Raw genomic sequence first — 25,525 nt, forward strand, 5'->3', positions numbered from 1 at the left:
ACACCTGGTTCCTCCTTGTTTGTCTCCTTTAAATGATCCTGGTGTTTGCAGTCCTGTTCGGCCACGTTGTCTAATGTGATGTGCAGTAAGTCCTGTGTGTTTCTAGATCCTGATCGTTGTATTGCTTAGTCTGCCTGTTTTTCCCCTCGGGGGAATTTATGTTGTGTTTTTGTTTCTTTTATAATTAAACCACCATTTCCCTGCACTTGAGTTCTCGCTTCATTTCACTGCACGTATCATGACAGATAGGACAATATTTGTCTGAGATACAACTATTAGAAAATCTGGAATCTGAGGGAGCAAAAAAATCTAAATATTGAGAAAATCACCTTTAAAGTTGTTCAAATGAAGCTCTTAGCAATGCATATTACTAATCAAAAATGAAGTTTTGATATATTTACGGAAAAATATTTTCATGGAACATGATCTTTACTTAATATCCTAATGATTTTTGTCATAAAAGAAAAATCAATCAATTTTGACTCATAGCAACAATGTATTGTTGGATATTGCTACAAATATACCCCCGCGATTTAAGACTGGCTTTGTGCTACAGGGTGACATTTGCATTTTAATCTAATTTATACCTTGTAAGAAATGGCTTCTTCATCTAAACATTGCAGTTTTAGCTTTTAGACAAAATCTCACACTGTAGTAGTTTCCTAAATTGCAGCACATAATTGGACAACATACAATTAAATGTTTTTCATCAACACATTAAACTCTGAGTTTCTCATGTTCTGTGTAGATTTCTGTTCATTTCAGACAGCAGTGTTTTTAACAGGACTTTTATTTTGGCGTGGTGGCGTGACGTCATAAGGCTGCGCCGCGCTCTGTTGTGATTCGACTGAAGAAAGGTTTGTGTTTAAAGCATTTAAACCGTTCAGTCAACTTTAAAGTGTCATAAACGCTGTAGAATTGAATGTTTATTCTTCACTGTAACTTAACTGACTGCAGCCTAATACTGTATCTAAAACGCATATATTTCTAAAGGTTATTTTAAATATATTTTTTAACTCTGTCTCACATGATGCTCAAAACCTTTAAATCAACACAACAAGAAATACTAAATATTTTCATTAAAGTGCACTCTATTAAATCAGCAAGCCATACCAAATATAAGTCGTTAACTTTCATTATAAGTTCATTCATTAATTAGTACTAGTTTTGAGTGGCTCATTTACCAGTATGTACATTTGCATTTTTACCTTTTATAAAGTGTCCATTATCATTTAATCAGTGAATTAGAATAATAAGACATTTAAAGTGGCATTTAGATGCTTTAAACTGCAATTACAAATGCATCAATTTTGATATATTAAACATAAAACATTGAATGATATTTGAAATCATTTAAATAATAAAAGAAACTTTGAATGTGAAATTAAAGCCGCCAGTAGGTGGCAGCAAGCCACTGTTAATAAGCGAATCATTGCGATTGAAGCGAATCAGCGCTGTGACGGTGTTTGAATCATTTTTGTTGTTGAAACAGAGCAAAAACAGGAAATAATGATGGACAATTCCATGCAAAAGTCATCCTTACCATGAAAAAATAACGTTTTTAGCAAAAGAATAAAACCCAGTTTAACTTGTGCATATAATGTTAATTGTCAATACTATCTTATTTAAACATTCAATGTGTTTCAAATAACTTGTGTCTCAAGTCTATCTGCGCTGCATTCATTCGGAGAGCAAGATTGTGCGTGTTCGGCGCAAGAGATGTGCTGTGGGTTTACATTACTTGTCTTATTAGTTTTCTTCATTACAAATATTGTTTGGTTTTATTTTGTATCATTGCATGTTAAAAATAATTCACTATGCTATGCGTATGCTACAGACATTTGTGAAACATGGAGGTGCAAGATTATGAATGGCTTTAAAAGTGAGAAGTATTTTGTAGTTAATACGGTAATGGGGAGCCAACGAAGCTGTTGTAAAATGTGTGTGATGTGATGGATAGAGGGGGTGCAAGTGATAATACGGGCAGCTGAGTTTTGAACCAGTTGTAACTTATGGAGGGTTTTATGCAAGGGGCCAAACAGAAGGGAATTACAGTAGTCTAAACGAGAGGTGACTAGACTATGAACGAGAAAGGAAAGTGGAGTGAAGTGTGAGGGATGGATGTAAACGGTTGATGTTTCGAAGGTGAAAGTAAGCAGACCGAGTGACATTATTAACATGGGAGGTGAAAGAGAGGGTGCTATCGTAGATGAAGATACAGACTCTTAACCTGAAGGGAGGGGGAGATGAAGGAATGGGAATAGAGAAATTCTGAGATTTGTTTAATGTAGATCTTGTACCTATAAGAAGAAGTTCTGTTTTATTGCTGTTTTTGTATTTGAGTAAGTTTGAAGTGAACCAGGATTTTATATTAAGGAGGCAATTGGTAAGGGAGGATGGAATTTGGAGTTTGGTAGAAAAGTAGAGCTGGGTGTCATATGCGTAGCAATGGAAATGAACCTGATGTTTGCGAAAGATACAGAAAGGAAGAAGGTAGATAATAAACACCAGGGGGCCCAGTACAGAGCCCTGGGGCACACCTGTGGTGACAGGGACTGGATGAGAGGTAAATGATTTTAATTGAATGAACTGAGTGCGGCCAGAGAGGTATGAATGGAACCATATATGGTGATATGGTGTATGAAATATGGTGTCTAAAACGTAAGTCTCTTAATTACCTTCTTGTTTATTGAACCGTTGTAAGAAAAACGGCACTCTTCATGTAAAATTGATTAACTATATGAAGTTGTATGTAGCCTACATTTTCTGCTCCATGTCTTGAATTTTGTGATCATTGTGAATGTATTGTAATAGACTGAATCAAGCAGTGAAAGTACACGCTCTAGTCTAGACTTCATCACCTGATGTGTGCGTGCAGTCTGTAGGGGTGTTTTGAATGATATTTGCTAAATACTCAATAATGTCAAATCCCACATTAAAACAAAAATTACAATATTATCGCAGACAACATACTCACCGGACACTTTATTACAGGGGTCACCAACCTTTTTGAAACTGAGAGCTACTTCATGGGTACTGAGTCATACGAAGGGCTACCAGTTTGATACGCTCTTCTGAAATAACAAATTTGCTCAGTTTGCCTTTAGTTACATTATTAATAATACTCATCTATGTGAAGACACTAATCACGTAAATGATTTCTCACAATAATTAGCAACAATGACAATAAGGAGGGAAACAGATATGAATATTCAGAACTTTAATCTTAGTAATTGTTACATTTTTAGATGATCACTTACATCACTACATTTCATAGGAAACATTTCCCATTTTCACTAGCCACTGACAAACCCTTTTAACAAATCATGAACTTGATGTTTCAAAAAGTTATCAATTATGTAATGTTAGAAAAATCAACTTACATATTTTTAAACAAATCTTGTCACATTTTGAACTAATGACCAAATCTGTGGCATTTTTTAAAACACTTTTTAAATTGAACACAAAGGCGTGTTCTGTGTTTGTTCTTGATGAAGAAAACACTGATTCACAGAGATAGGTTGAACCAAACAGGCTAGCAACCTTCATAGCTGCTGTGCATGCTCCACTGTACTTCTCTGTGTCAACAAGGGACCAAAAGTTCGGTGCAGCCTGGTAGGCTTTGAGGTGGACGTCATTTTGCAATGTTATGATTTCAATCTCCACCTGTCCAGCATCCAAGTTGAACGTTGCACTTAGTTGCTCAGCAAACCATGTTGTGTTCACATTCATGAAAGGATTGGAAATGAACGACACACACATGGATCAAGCTGATGAAGGTCACAAAACCTATTCTCAAACTCTTGCCCAAGTCTGTTTATGACTTCACAGTACTTTTCTGCAACTTTATCAAATGTCTCAGATGCAGAAGCATTGTCTTTCAGCACCGACTGCACAGAGGGAAAGTGCAGCAACTTTTTTCTCTGTAAATCCACATCTTGGCTTTAAATGCATTTAAAGCACTTATCATATCAACAACAGTCTTAATTTTGCCTAGCAGCTGGCAGTTCAAGTCGTTTAGTTTCCCAGTAATGTCCGTCAAAAATGCAAGGTCAAGTGTCCACTCTGTGTCCTCTAGCAGTGAGACATCTTCGCCTTTGGACTGCTTGAACTCTTTTATTTCACCCAAAAGTGACCAAAAACTAAGTAAAAGTCGTCCTCTGCTGCGCCATCGGATTTCTGTGTGTAGCAGCAGGTCACCATATTCAGCTGACATCTCCTCCAATAGCATCTTGAAAATCCTGTGTTGTTTTGCTTTGGAGCGGATGTCATTTATGATTTTTACAGTGGGAGTCATCACGTATCCAAAGCCGATCACTTTTGCACATAACGCCTGCTGGTGAATGATGCAGTGATAATGCAGAAATTTTGAGAAGTCTGGGTCACTTTTACAGTGAGTGATGAAACCTGTATGTCAGCCGATCATAGCAGGAGCCCCGTCTTTAGTCACCTCTACCAGCTTTTCCAATGGTACCTTTTTCTGCACGAAAAACTCCTTCACCGTGTTATAAATGTCAACTCCCCTCGTAGTTGTCTTTAATGGCAGTAGTGTCAGCAGTTCTTCTCTTGTGGAGAAATCTTCAAACACCATCCGGATAAAAACTAACAGCTGCGCTGTACTGCTGCTGTCCACGGACTCGTCGCACTGGATGCTAAACCAGCTGCACTCTGCCAGATCCCGGTCCAGCTGATCGGCCAAATTACCAGACATATCTGACACTCGGCTAGCCATCGTAGATGCACCCAGTTGGACGTCAGAGAGAGTGGAGATTAGATCGGTTCAATTTTTCTCGTTAGAGCAATGATGATAATTGTTAGCAATTATCATCATTGCTTCTTTGAAAACTTCTCCGTCTGAAAATGCCTTCTTCTTGATCTGAAAATGTGTAGCTCTAAACGAGGCTTAGGTTGCTTTTTGTGAATTTTTCGCCGGCCTCGTGAAAAAAGACTGTTGTTTACCCAAAGCTGCCTTTAGCTCACAGGCTTTTTCTGTCCGTAGTGCACTTCCCGGTGGGTAGTTAGCATGGTAGCTTTTGTGACACGTAGTGAAGTGTCTCTCCACATTGTGCCGCTTTGCCGTCGCCACAGTCGCCCCGCAAATGAGACACACGCAGGTTTCTTTCACAGTCGTAAAAAATAATTCCTCCTTCCAATCGTTGTGAAAGTGATACGTTTTCTTCCTTTTTTCTGCCATGTTTTTGGGGCAAGAAACTTTATTCAGCTACCATCTTCGTTGCGCGCGCCCGCTAGCTTACTCTCCACGAGCACTGGTTTTGTCTCGCGCAAAATACTTTTGAATTAGAGTAGGTCAGAGTTCACCTAAACTTATCTAAACTCATGTATAATGAACATATTTTTAAGATATTGTCATTTTTAAATATATATAAATGCAAGTGTGATTAAAAAAGAATAGCAACAGAATAAAATTTAATTTCAGATACAGCTCACAAGTGCTATTTTTAGAACAGGCCTGCGGGCGACTCATGTAGTCCTTGGGGGCGACCTGGTGCCCGCGGGCACCGTGTTGGTGACCCCTGCTTTATTAGGTACACCTGTTTAATTGCTTAGTAACACATATTGCTAATCAGCCAATCACATGGCAGCAACTCAGTGCATTTAGGCATGTAGATGTGGTGAAGACAACTTGCTGAAGTTCAAACCGAGCATCAGAATGGGGAAGAAAGGGGATTTAAGTGACTTTGAACGTGGAATGGTTGTTGTTGCCAGACGGGCTGGTCTGAGTATTTCAAAAACTGCTGATCTACTGGGATTTTCACACACAACCATCTCTAGGGTTTACAGAGAATGGTCTGATAGAAGAGAAAATATCCAGTGAGCAGCAGTTGTGTGGACAAAAAGGCCTTGTTGATGTCAGAGGTCAGAGGAGAATGGGCAGACTGGTTAGAGATGATAGAAAGGCAACAATAACTCAAATAAACACTCATTACAACCAAGGTATGCAGCATACCATCTCTGAGCGCACAACACGTCGAACCCTGAAGCAGATGGGCTACAGCAGCAGAAGACCACACCGGGTGCTGCTCCTGTCAGCTAAGAACAGGAAACAGAGGCTACAATTCACACAGGCTCATCAAAATTGGACAATAGAAGATTGGAAAAACATTGCCTGGTCTGATGAGTCTCGATTTCTGCTGCGACATTCAGATGGTAGGGTCAGAATTTGGAGCAAAGAACATGAAAGCATGGATCCATCCTGTCTTGTCACAACGGTTCAGGCTGGTGGTGGTGGTGTAATGGTGTGGGGGATATTTTCTTGGCACATTTGGGGGCCCTTAGTACCAATTGAGCATCGTTTAAATGCCACAGCCTACCTGAGTGTTGTTGCTGACCACGTCCATCCCTTTATGACTACAGTGTACCCATCTTCTGATGGCTACTTCCAGCAGGATAATGCACCATGTCACAAAGCTCAAATCATCTCAGACTGGTTCCTTGAACATGACAATGAGTTAACTTTACTCAAATGGCCTCCACAGTCACCAGATCTCAATCCAATAGAGCACCTTTGGGATGTAGTGGAACGCGAGATTCGCATCATGAATGTGCAGCCGACAAATCTGCAGCAACTGCGTGATGCAATCATGTCAATATGGAGCAAAATCTCTGAGAAATTTTTCCAACACCTTGTTGAATCTATGCCACGAAGAATTAAGGCAGTTCTGAAGGAAAAAGGAGGTCCAACCCGGTACTAGCAAGGTGTACCTAATAAAGTAGCCAGTGAGTGTATATCGTACACCCCTACTTGCAACTTACATTTTTATAGTTTTTTACACAATAAAACACATTTTTACAAACTCTAATGGCCTCAAGCAACACAGGTTTGGAACAACTTTTGAGTGTGTAAACGATGACAGATTATTAATTTTTGGGTGAATTTACCCTAGGGCTGAACAATTAATCAAATTTCTAATCGCGATCACGATTACGGATGCCACGATTACGTAATCGTTCAAAGCTGCGATAACCAAAACAAAAAACAAGTACATTATTTTCATGCTTGAGGCGTTTAGAGCATGTGAAGTTGTGAGAGGCGAATCACGACTTTTAATAATAGTGTGTAGGCGTGTCCTTATCAACGACCTGATTCACTGTCATCGCTGTCATGTCATGTCAATTTCCTAAACGTGTGCTGATAAAGAAACAATTTCTGACAACTTGCAAAGTGTTGCTCAGAATCAAGCATTAGAGCCGAAAAGAAAAGCTTCATCAGTGGTGTGGAATTATTTTGGATTCACGAGCGATGATGTCGAGCAGTGTGTTATAGTGTGTAAGTTATGTCGAACAACTGTTTCTGCACCATCAAGCAACACCACAAATTTATACAACCATTTAAAATTCAACCACAGAGTGCAATATGAGGAATGTCTCAGCATGAAGAAAAAAGCACCAAGTGATGCAAGAACTGCTACACAGACACCCATCACGACATCGTTGTTTTGCGCTTCTCCGTACCTGGCAGGTTCCCGAAGGGAGAATGAGATAACTGAAGCGATCACGCATTTCATTGCAAAAGACATGACGCCAATTAATACAGTTTGCAGCGCGGGATTTAAAAAACTCATAAACACACTGGACAAGAGATATGTCATCCCTTCCCGCAATTATTTTTCTCAAGTTGCACTACCTTCACTCTATGCAAAATGCCAGGAAAGGATTGAATCAGATCTACAGAAAATAGAGTTCTATTCCACCACGACTGATTGATGGTCGAGTAGAACTGTGGAACCATATATGAGCCTAACAGTTCATTACATTGATGATGAGTTTCAGCTCAAAAGCAGATGCTTGCAAACGGCCTATTTTCCACAAGATCACACTGGAGATATGATTGCTCAAGGATTGAAAGAGATGCTGGCTGCTTGGGATTTAAAGGAGGAGCAACAAGTCTGTGTCACAACAGACAACGCAGCAAATATAGTGAACGCTGTTGCTATAAATAAATAGAGCAGACTTCAGTGTTTTGGACACAGGCTGCACCTAGCGATTGGTGAGTAGCCTACTTTACTACTTAATATTCAATTATCTAAAAATGTACACACAATACCATTATTATGCCATAGGAATATGTACTTGTCTAATAATATGCAGATCAGGGGTTTTCAAATCCTTTTCTCGATTATATATAATGCATTCAGTGATAGAACAGTGTAGCATGCAACAACGTCTGTGTTTTAAATATTGTCATACTAATAATGCTCTTATTTGATGTGAACTATAAACTATAAACATGTTTTTACAACTATATTATCAATTGTGCTATGTTACTGTAATTTGAAATTGTGTCTGTTTAATTGTAAATAAAATATATAGTTTTAGTAAACTGTGTGTGTGTGTGTGTGTGTTTGTGTGTGTGTGTGTGTGTGTGTGTGTGTGTTTGTGTGTGTTTAGAACATGCTTTGAAAGATGGACGGATTGACCATGCACTAAATGCCTGCAAAAAGATGGTGGGGTGCTTCTCCTATAGCTGGAGACGAAGGAGGGAGTTGTCCGAGGTCCAGAAAGAGCTCAAGTTACCTCAACACAAGCTCAAGACTGAGTGTCCAACGAGGTGGGGCTCAAAACAAGCAATGATTGCCAGGGTGTCGGAACAACAGAGTGCCATTTCTTGTGTTCTCTCCAAAGACAGAAAAGCCAGACACCTTGGGCCTCATTTACAAAACGAACGTACGACCGAAATTTGGGCATACGGTCGTTTCTACGCAAAACTTGGAATTTTTTCAATATAGACACGAGCGGTGGCTACGATCAAATCTCACGTCAGGTCTGAGCTTGTGTACGCAAGTTTTTGAGTTAGCCTGAACTTGCGTGCAGCATAGAGAATTTCGGAGATTGTATAATGACAGCATTTTGTTCATTTAGATTATTTTCCTAAATCGACAAACAAAGCTTATTTTTGTTTAGTTTTTTTTTCCTTTCGTGGGTTTAGCTTTATGCGCAAATAGCAGCATAAACAACAGACCGTGAGGAATCACACATCGTCGTATCACACACCTGCAGCGCTTCTGTGAACGGAGAAAAACATATTATAAAATGAATAAAATAAATATGGCTACACTAAATATATTTCTCTTAATTAACAGATTAACAAAAAAAAAACAGTGCGACAAGTATAGGCTACTTTCGTTTTTGGGACACTCTTAATTTGCATTTTTTAAATTTTATTTAACTGATTGGTGATCACGCAGGTGCCTCACACGCACACACACAACATTTCAGCGTTACTAACTTGACATTTCGGCCATTAATCAAACTAATATGTTACATTGCACAATTCACAAGGTCCCATGTAAAATCAGCGTTCAGCACTGAAACAAACATTCATTGCGCACGTGAAGGGTCATATTTTACGCGGATATTGGAACACAAGTGAAGTACAACGCCTTGTTTACATCATAGATAATAGTTTAGCAACCAAATGTTACATGGCAAAAATGGAAACATTTGGATGTTGAATGAGAGAGGCTTGTGAGCCCAGTGCCGTTTAGTTTCACTTTAATTCATTCATTTCAGCTTGATGTTGTATTCTGTTTATAATGAATGCCACTATAGCCTAATTTGTGTTTTACTTCATAGTTTAATATAAAATTTTATAGCTACTAATTTTTTCATTCTTGTTTTCTAATACCGTTAAATTTAAAGGGTTTGTTGTGGATTAAGGAGAACTAAATAAGTTATATAGTGTTTATACATTTTTCATTATATTTACTGGTATTTAATATACATATAAATTAATGCCATTGTTTGCAATTATAAGGATAACGGGTGTTTTTGGAGTAAGATCAGTTTCTCTTTCATGAGATTGCTTCCTCTTTTTGGCCGGTTTCTTCGTGTCGTAAACTCTAGGGGCGGGGCTTCTAAACCGGGGTGTTTTTAGGGGCGTAATATTCAAATGACGATTGTTTTCTGCCGCCACATTTATCAATGTACGATCTTTCGTACGATGGTATTGGCGGCATACGAATGTTTCATAAATCACACGTGAGCTCTGTCGTAAGTTGATTTGTGCGCTCGGATCTGCACTCGTTTCTACGTTAGATTGATAAATGAGGTCCCTTGTCCCCGCATGGCAGGATGTAGAAGTCCTTGAGGCGGTCAACAACTCCCTTTCTCCACTTGTTAAATTCACTGATGCTCTTTCAGGAGAGCAATATATAAGTGTATCATATGTGAAGCCTGTTCTTCATTTGTTCAACAATAAAATCTTGGCAGAGAAAGAGGGAGAAACAGAACTGTCAAAATGCATCAAGAAGAAGATCCTGGACTACCTGAATGAGAAGTATGATGATCCACAGACTCGAGTTGCTTGCCATGGCTTCTGCAATTGATCCCAGGTTCAAGCATAAGTATGTAAAGGAGGACAGAGTTGAAGCTGTCAAGATTTGTTTGAGAACTGAAATGGCATGAATATCTCAAGTTCAAGTTGAGCTTTATTGTCATTCTGCTACATGTGTGGACATATAGTGGAACGAAATGTCGTGTCTCGCAGGACCACGGTGCTACATACTAGTTAAACATACAACAATGCAAGTATAAAAAAAAAAAAATGGAGTTAAGAGTTCTCACAGCTTGGGGAAAAAAGCTGTTGAGCAATCTGACAGAGCGAGCTTTGATACTCCGGTACCTTCTACCTGATGGTAGGAGCTGGAAGAGGTTGTGGGAGGGGTGGGTGGGGTCTTTCACGATGCTGGAGGCCTTGCTGGAGCATCGTGCAAGGAAAATGTCCAGGATGGAGGGGAGAGGGGCACTAATGATCTTTGCGGCAGTGTTCACTGTCCGTTGTAGGGTCTTGCGGTCAGCAGCACTGCAGTTCCCATACCAGACAGTGATGTGAGGATGGGTGGTGGGAGACTCGCCCTTTTCAGCCGGCGGAGAAAGTGGAGGCGCTGTTGTCCCTTCTTGTTGAGTGACGTGACGTTGGTGGTCCAGGTGAGATCCTCTGAGATGTGCACCCCCTGGAATTTAGTGCTGCCAACTCTCTCCACGATTGAGCCGTCAATGGTCAGTGGGGGGTGGTTAACAGAGTTTCTCCTTTAGTCCATCACAACCTCTTTTGTCTTACATTGACAGGTTTTTAGCACCACACCATTTCGCCAGCTGTGCCACTTCCTCTCTGTAGAGCGTTTCATCGTTGTTGCGGATGAGGCCTACCACAGTTGTGTCATCAGCAAACTTGATCATGCGGTTGGAGCTGGACTTGGCAGTGCAGTCGTGAGTCAGCAGCGGGCTGAGCACACGGCCTTGTGGGGCACCTGTGCTCAGTGTGGTAGTGCTGGAGGATTTGCGGCCGACACGGACTGACTGAGGTCTTGCAGTTAAAAAATCCAGTATCCAATTACAGACCAGGGTGTTAAGGCCCAGCAGCACGTTTAGTTTGTGGATGAGCTGTTGTGGGATCATAGTGTTGAATGCTGAGCTGAAGTCGATGAACAGCATTCTTACACACGTCTTTCTGTTCCAGGTGAGTAAGAGCTAGGTGGAGAGTGGTGGATATTGTATCGTCCGTGGAACGGTTTGCAAAACTGGATTTGATGTGATGCATGACTAACCTCTCAAAGCACTTCATCATGATTGGGGTCAGTGCTATGGGACGATAGTCATTCAGACAGGACACGGGTGACTTCTTTGGTACTGGAGGTGGATTTGAGACACGTGGGGAAGACTGCCTGGCTCAGCGAGGTGTTGAAGATGTCTGTTAGGACATCCGTCAGCTGTGCAGCACAGTCTCTCAGTACACGTCCAGGTATGTTGTCAGGGCCTGCAGCCTTTCGTGGGTTAATCCGGGACAGGGTCTTCCTTACGTCGGCTGGAGAAAGACAGAGTACCTGGTTGTTTGGAGATGTGTGTAGTTTCTGTGCAGGTGTGTCATTCTGTATCTTAAATCGTGAGTAGAGGTGGTTGGAGATGTGAGTAGTTTCTGTGCAGGTGTGTCGTTCTGTATCTCAAATCGTGAGTAGAAGTGGTTGAGTGCACCTGGTAAGGATGTGTCATCATCACTGGCCTGTGGTGGGGGCTTGTAGTCAGCGATGATCTGAATGGCTTGCCACAGGGGCCGAGTGTCTTTACTGTCTGTGAAGTTGTTGTTGATTTTTTTTTAGCATATTGTTGTTTTGCCTTCTTGATGCCATGAGACAGATTGGCTCTTGCTGTTTTGAGGGCTGCTTTATCTCCTGATCTGAATGCTTCATCTCTGGTCTTTAGCAGCCCACAAACCTCTGCTGTCATCCATGGCTTCTGGTTGGCACATGTGGTAATGGCCTTGGTGACTGTCACATCATCTATGCACTTTTTGATGTAAGCAGTCACAGTTTCAGTGTACTCCTGCAGGTCTGTGTGGTTGTTGTAGGTGGCTGCCTCTTTAAAAGTCCCATGACATGCTGTTTTTATGGATGCTTTTATATAGGTCTAAGTGGTCCCTAGTACTGTATCTGAAGTCTCGTTCCCGAAATTCAGCCTTTGTGCAGAATTTCAGCCACTACGAGCCAGTCCCACAATGAGCTTACCTTAGGACGTGCCATTTCTGTGTCTGTAGATTTAAATGCTAATGATGAGGAGAGAGGCGGGGCAAGGTGGAGGGTGGGTGTGTGGCCTGCAGCTTGTGGCCACGGTACCATGCGCTAATGTTGACAGTGGATGTATCGCAATGGCTCGTAGACACGCAGTCGTTCAAGCTTTTCAGTTTGACCCAGAATCTGATCCGGATGGAGAAGCACCGGATGAAGAAGTTGCAACTCAGCGGCTACAGCAGGACGTCTCCGAATGGTTAGTTTAAAATATTGTGTCTGGATACGGTCAGTGTTTCCCACACATAGACTTTACCTGAGCGGACCACAACAATATCCACCGCCCGCTGCCATCAGCTCCCGCATCTCACACACACGAGCGTGACTTTAGAACAATATTTAGTAACTTTCAGACCCTTTTGGCGGCTTTTTTCCCATAACGGGTACATACTAACAAACCTAGCGACTTTAAGAAAAAAAAAGAAAAAAAACCTTATCATTCAGTTGGAAGATGTCTACAGTACTGCCCCGCGAGCGCGAGGTCTCTCTCCCGGCGCAGTGTCGCCTCTCTCGGCGTCTGTTCTGAGCAGCGAGCGGCAGAGAAGCAGCGCTTTCAGTTTGCCTTAAAGCAGCAGACTCATCAATAAATAATTTACAAAACAGAATTTACAAACACTTGTCGCTTACTGACTGTTTGGACTTTTAAATATGAACATAATTTGTCTGTTAATATGCGCATAGTTTATTACTCAGACACAAAACAGTAATGTAGCCAAAACCACTGCATATAGTCGCTTTGTAGTGTAAGTTAGATGTATATTGATTTTATCAGACGATGTTATGATTATAAATCAGGATTTAAGGAGTATAGAGTGATTCAGGGTTAACATGTATTATTAATGGATCATGTTTACTATTTATACTTGTTTTATGTATGACAACAGAAAATATGTAAATGTGAACAGCTTTATTGGGCATTCAGTTGTATTACAGTATGTCACAGTTCATAGAGTAGAACAGATCTGAAGTGCCAAAAAACAATGCTTTGCTCGTTTGCAAGCCATGATGTCTGTCGCTCTCCTCGCACGGTCGTAGCTCAGTTTCTCATGGGCGGGCAAAGCAGAGAAAGGGGAGGTAACCTTTCCCTGTATGACGACATAAAGGGAAGATTCCAGATTGGGCTATCTGAGCTTTCATTTTCTCAAAGGCGAAGCAGGATACCCAGGGCTCGGTTTACACCTATCGCCATTTCTAGCCACTGGGGGACCATAGGCAGGCTAGGGGAACTCATATTAATGTTAAAAAACCTTATAAAGTGACATTTTCATGCCATGAGACCTTTAAACATGTTCCAGTCTGTGCACTGAAAGCAGTCCTGTAGTGCTGAGGTGGCAATGTCTGGCCATACTGTGATCTGCTTTTGAACCGGTTTGGCGAGTTTGAGAAGTTGTCTGTATGTTGGTATTAGCATAACAGTGATGTGGTCTGAGTACCCGAGGTGGGGGCGGGGTTCAGATTTGTATGCGTTTTTCTCTGTTGTATAAACAAAATCCAGTGTGTTGTTTCCCCTTGTTGTAAAGTTCACATGTTGGTAGAACTTTGGCAAAACTGTCTTTAAGTTTGCGTGGTTGAAGTCACCAGCTATGATGAAAAAGCCATCTGGGTTATTTGTTTGTTGCTCACTGATGGCGCTATACAGTTCACGAAGCGCGTCCTTAGCGTTTGCACACGGGGGAATGTAGACCGCGACAATAACAATGACCGTGAACTCCCGCGGCAGATAGAACGGTCGACACTTCACAAGTGATGAACAGTGTTTTGATAATACTGCAGCATTGTTACACCAGTCTTTGTTGATATACACACACAAGCCACCTCCAGACAGTGATGAATCTCTATCCGCTCGGTAGATGGTTAGCCCGTGCTGCTGAATGGCGGAGTCCGGGATGTTGTCGTTTAGACATGTTTCGGTGAAAACAAACACACAACAATCCTTTGCCTCATGCTGTGTAGACCGACTGAGTTTAATTAAGTCCAGCTTGTTTTCCAGAGAGCGAACGTTTGAGAGCATGAGTGATGGAAGAGCCGGTCTTGTGGGGTTAGCTCTTAGCCTAGCTCGTATACCTCCGCGCTTCCGTCCTCTCTCACACCGCTTGCGACGCTGCCTTGTGAGGGTAGCATCAGTAGGCGAGGCCGCGGTCTCGAGGTCCGGCTCCAGCAGTAAACAAAGGCCTCGTAGCTTCTCAGTAGCCGTCGGCGAGAGTTGGTGTTTGTATGCGTTGCCGATATCCAAAAGACTTTGGCGATCATAGATGAGTTTTGGAGTGATTTCCTTACGAGTTAACGGTAAACTGACACTATTTGGAGACGAACAGACAACATTAAAAGACATAAAAGCACCGTCTTTGGGACCCGGAGTAGCCGCTGCGTCTGATCGCGCCGCCATCTTGGATCTACAGTCATGAAGGTAATAATTGTAGGTTGTGTGTGCCATGTATATAATATAATTTTGTTACTAGTAATAGTATATGACATATATTAAACTAAATGTTTACCTTTGTTTTATTAAAAGCCTCAACCATCTGTTAGTGTGATTGTTAGAGAGCAAGCAGAAGACCAAAATGCACCAGCACTAAAGAAGACCAAAAAAACACTGGACAGCTTCTTTAAAGTGGATGAGGACCACAGACCAGCACCATCATCTCTCTCCAGTCTCCAAGACATGGCCATAACTACTGAGCTACAGTCTTATTTGCTCTCTGCTGCTGTTGATAGAACCCTTTGGTCTGGTGGAAGGAACATACAAAACAATTTCCAGCACTCTCCAAGTTAGCACAAAAGTATTTGTGCATTCCTGCCACAAGCTCTCCCTCGGAAAGAGTATTCAGCACTGGAGGAAACATTGTGACTTGTTTGTGTGCATCCCTGAAGCCTGAAAGTCTGGACAGGCTTGTGTTCCTGGCCAAAGATCTTTAAAAGTCAAACTTGGTGTTGTTCCTGAAAACTTGAAGTGTTTTTATGGCTTGTGTTCTTGGCCAAAGTACTTAATAAGGCAAACTCAGTTTTTTTTCCCTTTCTTTCTACAGGTTATCCTAAGTAGGATACCTTAAGTAAAACCTTAAGTTTTTCCATGCTTTTAATTTTAGTTTTAGCATAACATTATTATACCATGCATATTGCATAGTTTTATTTAAAGAAATCAAACCAATGTATCGTTGACATTTGTGGCAACAAGAAAAGCAATAAAAGTTTTTCAGTTTTCAGCTTGTTTTTTTTAAGTTATGGCATGCAGTTGCTTCAAACAATGGTATAAAGCTATTTAAAACATCAGTCAATGTAAATTGTGATAATCGTAATTACAATTTCAAGGGAATAATCGACAATTATGATTTTCGTCATAATCGTGCAGCCCTAACTTACCCCATTAAGTCAGACATTCCACCGTGAGCAACTGAAATGCTTCTCTGCAAACTGCGTTGTGTTCAAAGGGCAGGTGTGAGCTCGAATGCTTGATATTTTAAAACCTATGCAGGTTTACCACATGCTGTGTTCTGTGTATAAAGGGCCTTTATGGCGCATGTTCCCGAGACTCTATCGATATGCAAACAAAGACGCCAAAATGCAATCACGTGCAAAGGAGCTTCTCTAATAAATGAAATTGATTTCATTATACTTGCTATTATTATTATGCACATTGCAGAATCTTTATTTGTTGATTCAACTATGTGTTGGCCTTATCAAATTGGACAAAAAAAGTTGAACAAATCTTGTCCCGTATTGATTTGATATGGGATGCATCATTTTACCTTTAAATATGTAGTATTTTAAGGGATGTGTGACAACCCTAGAGCTGATTGAGACGCACTTATTTAGTTTGCATTTATTTTTCTTTCTGTTATTCTTATCTTAAACAGGAAAGTGTCCAAACGCACAGAAAAACTCCTGCTGAAGTGACTGAGATCCATGTGACACACTATTACAAAGATGGAGTTTATTAAAGAGGAGAGTGAAGACATGAAGATTGACGAAACATTCAGAGTCAAACAAGAAGATATTGAGGAACAAACAAAGATGATGTTTATTAAAGAGGAGAATGAAAACATTAAGATTGAAGACGTATTCAGTATGAAACAAAAAGATACTGAGACACAAACAAAGATGGAATTTATAAAAGAGGAGAGTGAAAACTTAAAGATTGAAGATGTGTTCAGCATCACATATGAAGATACTGAGACAGAAACAAATATGGCGTTTATTAGAGAGGAGAATGAAGACACTACAAATGAAGAAACAGTCGAACATGAAGATACTGAGACACAAACAGGTTGGTTTGATTCTGAAAGCTGAGCTCAGTCATTTGATCCTTATTCAAATATCCAGCTCTACAGAAATGAAAGAATATCATATAAGTGTCCTAATTAAAGTGATTTATTTGACACGGAGTGGACAGACATGTTGAGATCACTTGACCAGACAAATACTAATGCTGGCTGTCTTCATGAGAACCTGAGAAGATCCTTCCTCCATGTTGTTCATTCATTATTATGACATATCACACATTCAATTAAGAAAAAGTTATAAATAATGCAAAAGTTGCTTAACAAAACATTTTTTCTTTGGTAACATTAAACCCAATAGGGTAAACGTACCTATTAAGCTCACCAAAATATACATTGAGACATTTTTAGTGCACATGATATTGGCTACAGTACAAAAAGTAATAATAAAATATTAATCTCTCTCACAAAAATATTAGATTTTATTTTAAATGACAAAAGAATTTCAATTAAGATATACATCATTAAATTTAAAAAGTCTGGCTGTGCTTATTTCTATACCCTTTAAGCACACCCCTGTTCCCATTAAGCTCACATCAAGTTTTATTAAAAATTCTTGTTTATTTTTAAGGATTTCAAGTCAATCACAAAAAAAAGCAGAACACTAAAATCAAGCAACAGTTCAAGTCGCTCAGTTATAGTGAAGTGTCATTAAAGCACATTGCAACATCTATACTAGTCCATATTCAGTTACGTAATCTAATAAAACATTTAATTGATGGGGATGAACACAGAAACTAGCCTCATTATGAAACCTCTTGTTAAATAGATGTAATCTCATCTCGAGTCTCTTAAGGCTGGAATACACATGATTTCTGCCTCAGTTTTCCACAGATTTCCAGTCTGGAGAAGATGATGCTAGTTACCAAAGATCAGAGCCAGTCTGCAGATTTGAGTCGACAGAATCCATAGAAAATCACTTAAAGTGACAGCCATCAGTTAATATTTAAAGTCTGTTTATGAAGTATTTATATAGATGTTCAATGTGGAAGAGCTTTAACACTGAGCTCAATGGAGCAGCAACAATGTTTAATACATTTCATGTAATATTTATTAAAATGACAGGATTTTTGCTAAATAAATAATCTAGGTCATGTATTAAGTTCATACATATTTGAATATGAACAACTATTATTAATGATATCTATGAAATTATTCTTTTTCTTATTGATGTCACGCTGAAGCTGTGATTTTCATAGTCGTGCACCCTTTAAACTCTCCTCAAAATAATATAAGTCAGATTACAGCACTGTAAAACCACAGGCCAGCAATAAACTCAATTTATAATATGGATGTAAAAGTAGAAGCCAGTAATGCCTGTGCAGTATTATATTAGCGTAGCACACAATCGTATACAGCTAGTCAGCTAACTGTGTTCTGTAGCATATGTTGCTAGCTTTTGGATCTAATGTAATTATTTCCCACATCCAAGTTCCAGGATATAATATGCTAAAGTCTGAACATGAATCTCTTAATTTTACAACAAGTAGTGAAACTTGCCCAAAATAAAGCCTTAAACATCTAAAAACCGCACATTTAAGGGGCTCCTCTTTTGGTGAAAGTTTTTAGACAGCTTTCAAAATGGCCGCCAGACAGAGTGAACACATGGAGACTCATATCTCAGCGTGTGATGATCTGATTGACTTACAGGAGGTATATAGTAACAAACATATTAGTTGGTTAAGATATCAGCTAGGATAATAAATTATTTACTTTTTATAATCTGATCTCAAAAATGGAAGTGTGCTTAATGGGTTAATCTACTTTTGAATTGAAAACAATGAAAACCCTTCATTTCTATCAATTAATTATGCAACACTTTCTAACAAAGACATTTATTTTGCGTATGGTGAACGTACATTTGGTTACTGCAGCTGTCCGCATTTGTTCTTCATTTAAAGGGCATTGATGAGCAAATTAAACCACCATTGAGCACTAATTTTAAAACAAACTTATTTTTTTATCAAACATCTGTTGTGACTTTCAGACCTTCTGTCAAGCTCAGGTGTAAATGTAGCATCATAAGTTGATCTAGGATGGGTGTTTCTTCACCTGCGTGTCACGAGTCCGGGCTGCAGTTCTTCCTTTCTCCACTAGAGGTCACCATCTCCCGTCCTCCATTCCCCTAACTCCACACACCTGCCGCAGATCATTCACCTGACACTCATTATTACACCCTCGGCTGTTCCCCATTGCCACAGACTATATAGGCTGTGTCCAAATTCAGGGTCTGCATCCTTCGGAGTACTCATTTGAAGGATGTTACGTCACAGCGCCGCGACGAAGGCTGTCCAAATTCGTAGGATCCTTCAAATGCGGCCCACAAATACGTCCTCCTTTTCCCCGAATTGGAAGGATGGGTGTGGTGGATCCTTTCCCGTCCTACCTATCCCATAATTCTTTTCGGCAGAGCGTAATGGCGGACGAAGCGAGCGGTAGCGGAGTGGGAGAGGAGTTTCTCTGACAAAACAAGCTAAAGTTTATGCTTCGGCTCAATGAATTTGTAGGAGAAATTAGTAGAATACTTAAAAACAAATAAAAATAGGCTATAATGGCTTACCTGGATGTGACTGTCTTGTAGTCTGATATAAAAAACTCTCCGACAACGAGCAAAGAAAGTATTTAATTTATTTAATTGCTTTATTTCTTCCAAAATAATTAAAATGAGGAGAATAACTCTTTGTTTGTCCATTTTCCCGCTTCTTGCTTGGCGCTGTCACGGTTGCTAGGCGACAGGATATGAGCAACGGGTAAGGGAGGGAACTGAAAGAAGGGTAGGCTGTCCAAATTCACAAACACCGACTTCCGGGTTTTGCGGACGTCGGAGGATCCCTCCTCCTTCAACCGGGTAGGAAGGATCCTAAGGCGGATGCAGACCCTGAATTTGGACACAGCCTAAGTGTTCCGTGACAGGTGTGTGGAGTTAGGGGAACGGAGGATGGGAGATGGTGACCTCTAGTGGAGAAAGGAAGAACTGCAGCCCGGACTCATGACACTGGGGCCTGATGTATAAAACAGGAAAGTCAAGAATTACAACATAACTAGGCATAAATCTGTGTACACAGTATGTGAAGAAGTGACTCTCAGAGCAGTTCTAGAGATCTTGTTCTGTATTTATGTCCTCATTTAGTGAGGCGGCAGGCGTTAATATCACCGCAAGCCTCACAGGCGCTTCTGTATGAGTAGTAAACAAAACCGCATGTCTGCACCATACATAACACAGAGACAGGCAGAAGTCATATTTAAATAGTCGTTTTGCGGCTTAATATTTACAAATACTAGTGGGAGTGTGCTCACTTGTGTGCACGTATGTGTGTGTGTGTGTGTGTGTGTGTGTGTGTGTGTGTGTGTGTGTGTGTGCATCGTGGCGGAACTCCGCTGTGCGAGATACAGAGAGAGCGAATGTAATGTAGAGACAGAAATAACATGCAGTTGTGTAAATAAGACAAATAACATAAGGCTATTTAGTTTGTTTAATAAAAGAACAAGGTATAGACCTGTTCTATAGGAAAAGTAACTTTAAATTACTTCTGTTGTGATCTGGTGCTATAGAGAATATAAAATTAAATAAAATGCTGAACTTGACCTTCAAGGGGGACGGGGGTGCGCCCCCCCTAAGATAATGGCAGGGGAAACACAGCCCATCATTTCTATTAACAGGTGTAAATACACTTCTAACATCGCGAGTATGGCGAGCAATACTCTAGTAAACTGTGGTGCTGAGTTGGCCTTTGGACTCAAGTGATTAATAGTTATGCTGGCCACGTATCCAGACGAGGCTGTTGTCACTGTTGTCAAAAATTGGCACAAAGGAGAGTTCGTTCTAACTATCTGCTTACTACCTTCTCTTAAAGTTCCAGATGCCATGATTTAACCATGTAAGTCCACTGTTTTACATTCAAGAGGATGTACATTATTATATCATTATAAAATCAGATTTATGGCTCTTAACGTAGTATCTTGGAATGTCAGTGGTTTAAATGGTGCTGTTAAAAGGACTACATTTTTGGACAGGCTTCTGTTGCACTAATACAGGAATCTCACTTGAAAGCATCCTTTTCAGAATAGGCATTACGAATTAGTTCTTCATCTGCTAAGAAAACTAAAAGGGATTTGATATTGGCAGTTCGGCGCCTTCCCTTTTCCATACATTGTTCTAAGGGTGATGCAGATGGTGGTATTACATACCTACTTAGTACATGGTCCAATATTAAATGCACTTTTGTCTCATATGTGCCTAGCAAGTGCGTTCTATCGACAACTCATTCGTACAGGGCTCTCAAGTCTCATGCATTTCACACGCTCTCACGCCACACCTTGTATTTCTCACTCCGAGACGGGATAACTTGTATATAACTTTTCTGTATGTACAATTAATAGATGAGGGAATACGGAGGGAAGTTCTCTGCCTCATGCCTCTGCCTAGTTCATAGCTGTCTCGAGTTATACAGAGTTAAATGCCTCCTGCCAGCCAATCAGAAATTAGTATGTTGTTGTTTCCGTTTAAATTACGTGATTCTGCCGCAAGTGCGTTCGTTACTAAGCAACATGGATGCACGCGCACATGGAGTGTAAGTTGGAAGAGAAAGATCCGATGAATGCTGTAGGTAACCCCTTTCTTTTTTTTAATTTTAAGATTCCTGGACTAAATCACTTGCCTGTGAAAAGATAGTGAGAGCTGATGTTGAGGATTATAGCCAAATTCATGCTAAAGTATTATTGATGCAGTCCAAAAAACTCTCCAACTACTTTGCAACCAGAAGCTTTAACTTAGCTTTGGCTTCCTGAAACGAAAGTACTAGAGATGTTATAACAGTTGGTGAATCTGATAAAAGACAGACAAATTCATCCAAATAAAATAAACACTTTTATATATTTAAAAACGGATCAAAAATACAAAGAAATTTGGCCCCAAACATGCCAACTGAATAGCAGTGCTCAATGTACATACTGTACACATACAGTAGGTTTACAGCACTTGTCCTGAGTATTTATATCAAGCTGTGTGTGTGTGTGTGTGTGTGAGTGAAAGAGGGAGAGAGTACACATTTCAGCTTAAGAATGTTTTGTTTTTTTTCCTGTTGTGTTTGCACATTTTGATGGCTTGATGACAGGGGTAGGGGGCTCCCATATAAAGGTCTCTGGCTTCCCCTCTCAAATTCAGATGCAGTGTGTTTTCCATGGTGGGTTTGAACAAAACTAGGAACAGTTTGACTCTGGTTGGAACACTATTATCTTTGACAGTGATTTATGTGGGAGTCCTCTACATCTGTCATCAGGCATCAAAATGTGCAACAAACATTTACAACAGAAAAAAAGAAACACAAGCTGAAATGTGTACTCTCTGTGTCTCGCTCTCTCTGTCTACACACACACACACACACACACACACAGTTTGACATACATCCTCAGGGTAAGTGCTGTAATCCTACTGTATGTGTACTGTATGTACATTGAGTACTACTGTGTAGTTGGCTCGCTTGGGGCAAAATTTATTTTTATTTTTGATACATTTGTATTTTTATTTTATTATAATGAATTTGTCTTTCATCAGATTTACCAGATGTTATCATTTATATTTGTGCTGGTCAATTATGAACAATAGGTAAAATTGAACTGCTAGCAAAAACTTGGATGCTGCAAATATTTGACTTGCTCCTCCCCTTTGTGTGGCCCCTCCCCTAATCTTACTCCAAACTTTCGCTATAACTTGAGAGCCCTGTTCGTATGATACTCATCTTTAATGACTATCACCTTGTGATATGTGGTGACTTCAATGCTGTGCATGACCCCTTAATTGATAGATCACAAATGTCTCAATCTGATTTGGCCTCCTCAAAGTTGCTGAATGACTTTATAGTTCAGGTCAATGTGTGTGATTGTATGGTGATTGAGAAATGACCGGACCGGTCCATTCTTCTCAGTTTGCTATAAATCCTTTTCTCACATTGGGTACTATCCAGTGATAATCAATCATCCCACTTACCTATTAAAGGGATCCCATTCAATAAATTGCAAATGGACACACATCCTGCTAGCAATTTTTTTAATTTGATTGATTTAAAAGATTGGAGGAGAATCATCCCACTAAACTATTATAGCGATCCTATTCAATAAATTGTAAATGGACACACATCCCGTTTGAAATTTATTGAATGATACAATTTCTAATCTATTTGAATCCGCAAAGGATATAGATGACCTACTGACACAGTCTCTAATTTGTGTTTGATTCTTGCTCCCTTCGCATCATGTGTTTTGTAGACTGCCCGCTCTGCAAATGCGCATATTCGCGGCTTAGCCAGCACCTGAGGCTGACCCACAGGGTGGTGAACCTTCAGGAAAGGAAGCTGCTTCTTGCCATCTCCTCCGGGAGGGTGGACTTCCGCAAGGGCACCTGCCCCGTGCCCACCTGTGGCAAGTTCACCTCCCGTGTGGACCGTCACCTGATGGGTCACACCGAGCTAACGGCGGCAGCCCGTCAAGAGATCATACAGGCTCTGAAGAGGAAGAAGATCCTACATAACCTTTCCGAGCTGAGGGCGAGCAACCCGGTCGTGCCCATGGCCTCGACCCTCGACCAGGAGGACTCTCGCAACCACACCTTAACTCTGGAGGAGGAGGAGGAGCAGGCCTGTGACAACCCCCGCTGCCAAAAGCTCAGGAATGAGGTGGCAGACCTCAACAGGCAGGTGGACACACTGAGCCAGGCCCTCAGAGACATGACCCGCCGCTACAGCCTGTTGAGGAGGAAATTGCGGCCCACCCCGTCTACCCAGGTCACTGGAAGAGTGCTGTCATCTCTTCAATCTCCTGAGAAGGGAGCAGAGGAGGAGGAAGGCGAGCCCCGTGCTGGGCCCTCGTGGGAACCGGCTGACCAGGGCCCCTGGGACCAGCCCCCTCCCCCCCAGAAACGGCGCAATCTCAGCAACAGGAGGAGCACCCCTTCCCCGACCACGTGCCGGCTTTGAGTGAGTACCATGCTCTGTCGCTTCTCCCTCTCACTCTATGGCCATTGTTCTGACCCCATTGTTCTTGTGAATTTTCTTTTCGCAGACATCCTCCTCAAGGAGTACCAGGGCAACCAGCAGAGCACCGATGCCACTTTGCATACATGGCGGAGGGGCAGACCGACCTGGCCAGCCTGGGCTTCCTGAACCAGACGTTGAGGATGCGGCACTGGCTCAACCAGGCCAAGATCATGGAGCTGATGGTTTACTATTACTCACATGGCCCAGTTCCTGGCCTTCCTATTGGAGACCCATGAAGAACATGGTGGCTTACACTGGACTCTCCTAGACAAGCCAGTCAATCTGTTTCAAGCCAAGAATATTTGGATTAGAGCTGCACAATATTGTAAAAAAAAAACTCATATAGCGAAATTTTGGTTCTTTTGGGATTATATATTGTGAAATAAAATAAAAAAATCAGCAGATGACTTGAATAGCTCTATTTGAAGAAAAAACTAACAAACAATGATTGGGGTGATTTTTGTAGGTGAGTAAATCAGTGTAGCAAATTAGCTCTAAAGGGAAATGTATATAAATAATTACAATTAATTATGATTTATTACAATTATTTATATCAGCTGCCAGTAGTAACTAGCAGAATTAAATTGCCATCAACTAATCTGTTCGTCCAGCGAACATTCAGTGTAAGTTCATATCAACTCTAGGAAAGGATATTTTCGTGGCCACAGAAAATACTTTCCTAAGTATTAATACATTAGAGCATGTAGTAAGGGTCGAAAATCGTAAAGATACATTAATTTGCAACACAGAATCAGAAACTCATATAATTTGTGCACAAGAGTTTTATTAACTAAACACTAACACAAACTAGTCTAACAAACATACAATCACTCATACATGGGGAAAGGGCAAATGAGAGTTGATGGATGAAACCATCAGGAAACCCAGAGAATGAAGCTATGAAAAGAGTCAGTTAACCACCTGAATAAAACCATCAGCGCCGTTTATAACGCGGTCTATAACTTATTACTAAACCTCTGTTTCGTTTGGTTAAATGTTCGATACTTGCATTGCCTTGGTCGTTGATGAGTGTCCAGATGCAGTCTCGGATGAAAGTCTTGATGGTTTCAAGGTTTTGGACTCGCGATCACGTTCTTCCGGGTTGAAGAGTGATGAATTCTAAAGATGTTCTGACTCGATGGTAATTGGGAGTTTCTTCCCAGGTAGAAAGTGAAAAAGGGCTAAGAAAGAGATCTGCGGAGATCCGAGGATCTTTGGTTGAATGGGAAGTCAAGGCTGCAAGGCCTGGTGCAAAACGTAAGGGTTGCTGAGGAGCTCACATCCTCTTAGGATCTAAAAGAAAACCGCAGATTGAGAGAACGGGTCACTGATGTGAGAGCTTTATCTGATATAGAAGTCACACCTCTGGGTTGTCAAAGAGCCAATGGTGTCTTGAACTTTTGGAGGGAAAGTTTACGACTCTTTGTCTCTGAACATGGTAATTTGCATATGTAATTCGCCTGGGGTTAATGCACAAACTACTAAAGATTCTTAGAACACTAATATGTTGCATAGGTATCAACATGTAATATTCACTCTAGATCAGATCATCCAAAGATGAACTGATAGAGACCAAACATGGTATAAGTGAGGTGATATTAACTAGTGATCTATCATAAGCATGCCTAAAACAGTA

The 25,525-nt window shown here is 40.7% G+C and overlaps 1 protein-coding gene across 3 annotated transcripts; it reads left to right on the top strand.

The window, feature by feature from the left end:
* Nucleotides 1–809: 809 nt before the first annotated feature.
* LOC306858596 (uncharacterized protein) lies at nucleotides 810–24,269 on the top strand. Of its 3 annotated transcripts, none has more exons than XM_079399196.1 (5): nucleotides 829–857; nucleotides 8,410–8,569; nucleotides 16,436–16,845; nucleotides 23,123–23,829; nucleotides 23,915–24,269. In XM_079399196.1, exons 3-4 carry the CDS (start codon nucleotides 16,506–16,508, stop codon nucleotides 23,827–23,829), a joined length of 1,047 nt encoding a protein of 348 aa, XP_079255322.1. In that variant the 5' UTR covers nucleotides 829–857; nucleotides 8,410–8,569; nucleotides 16,436–16,505; the 3' UTR covers nucleotides 23,915–24,269. The 3 variants fall into 3 exon arrangements, with proteins under 3 accessions (XP_079255321.1, XP_079255322.1, XP_079255320.1); XM_079399194.1 differs by lacking the exon at nucleotides 829–857 and adding an exon at nucleotides 7,368–8,008; XM_079399195.1 differs by lacking the exon at nucleotides 8,410–8,569 and having other exon boundaries at nucleotides 810–857.
* Nucleotides 24,270–25,525: the final 1,256 nt, after the last annotated feature.

This window comes from Barbus barbus (genome assembly GCF_936440315.1).
Source record: "Barbus barbus genome assembly, chromosome: 39".
In the NCBI taxonomy this organism is placed as follows: Eukaryota; Metazoa; Chordata; class Actinopteri; order Cypriniformes; family Cyprinidae; genus Barbus; species Barbus barbus.

What these genes read in the sequence shown, in the direction of transcription:
- LOC306858596 (XM_079399195.1), top strand. Translation starts at nt 16,506, where the DNA reads ATGGAGTTTATTAAAGAGGAGAGTGAAGACATGAAGATTGACGAAACA. An exon ending in AGATACTGAGACACAAACAG is followed by an intron (nt 16,846 to 23,122) that starts GTTGGTTTGATT and finishes TGTGTTTTGTAG; the next exon opens with ACTGCCCGCTCTGCAAATGC.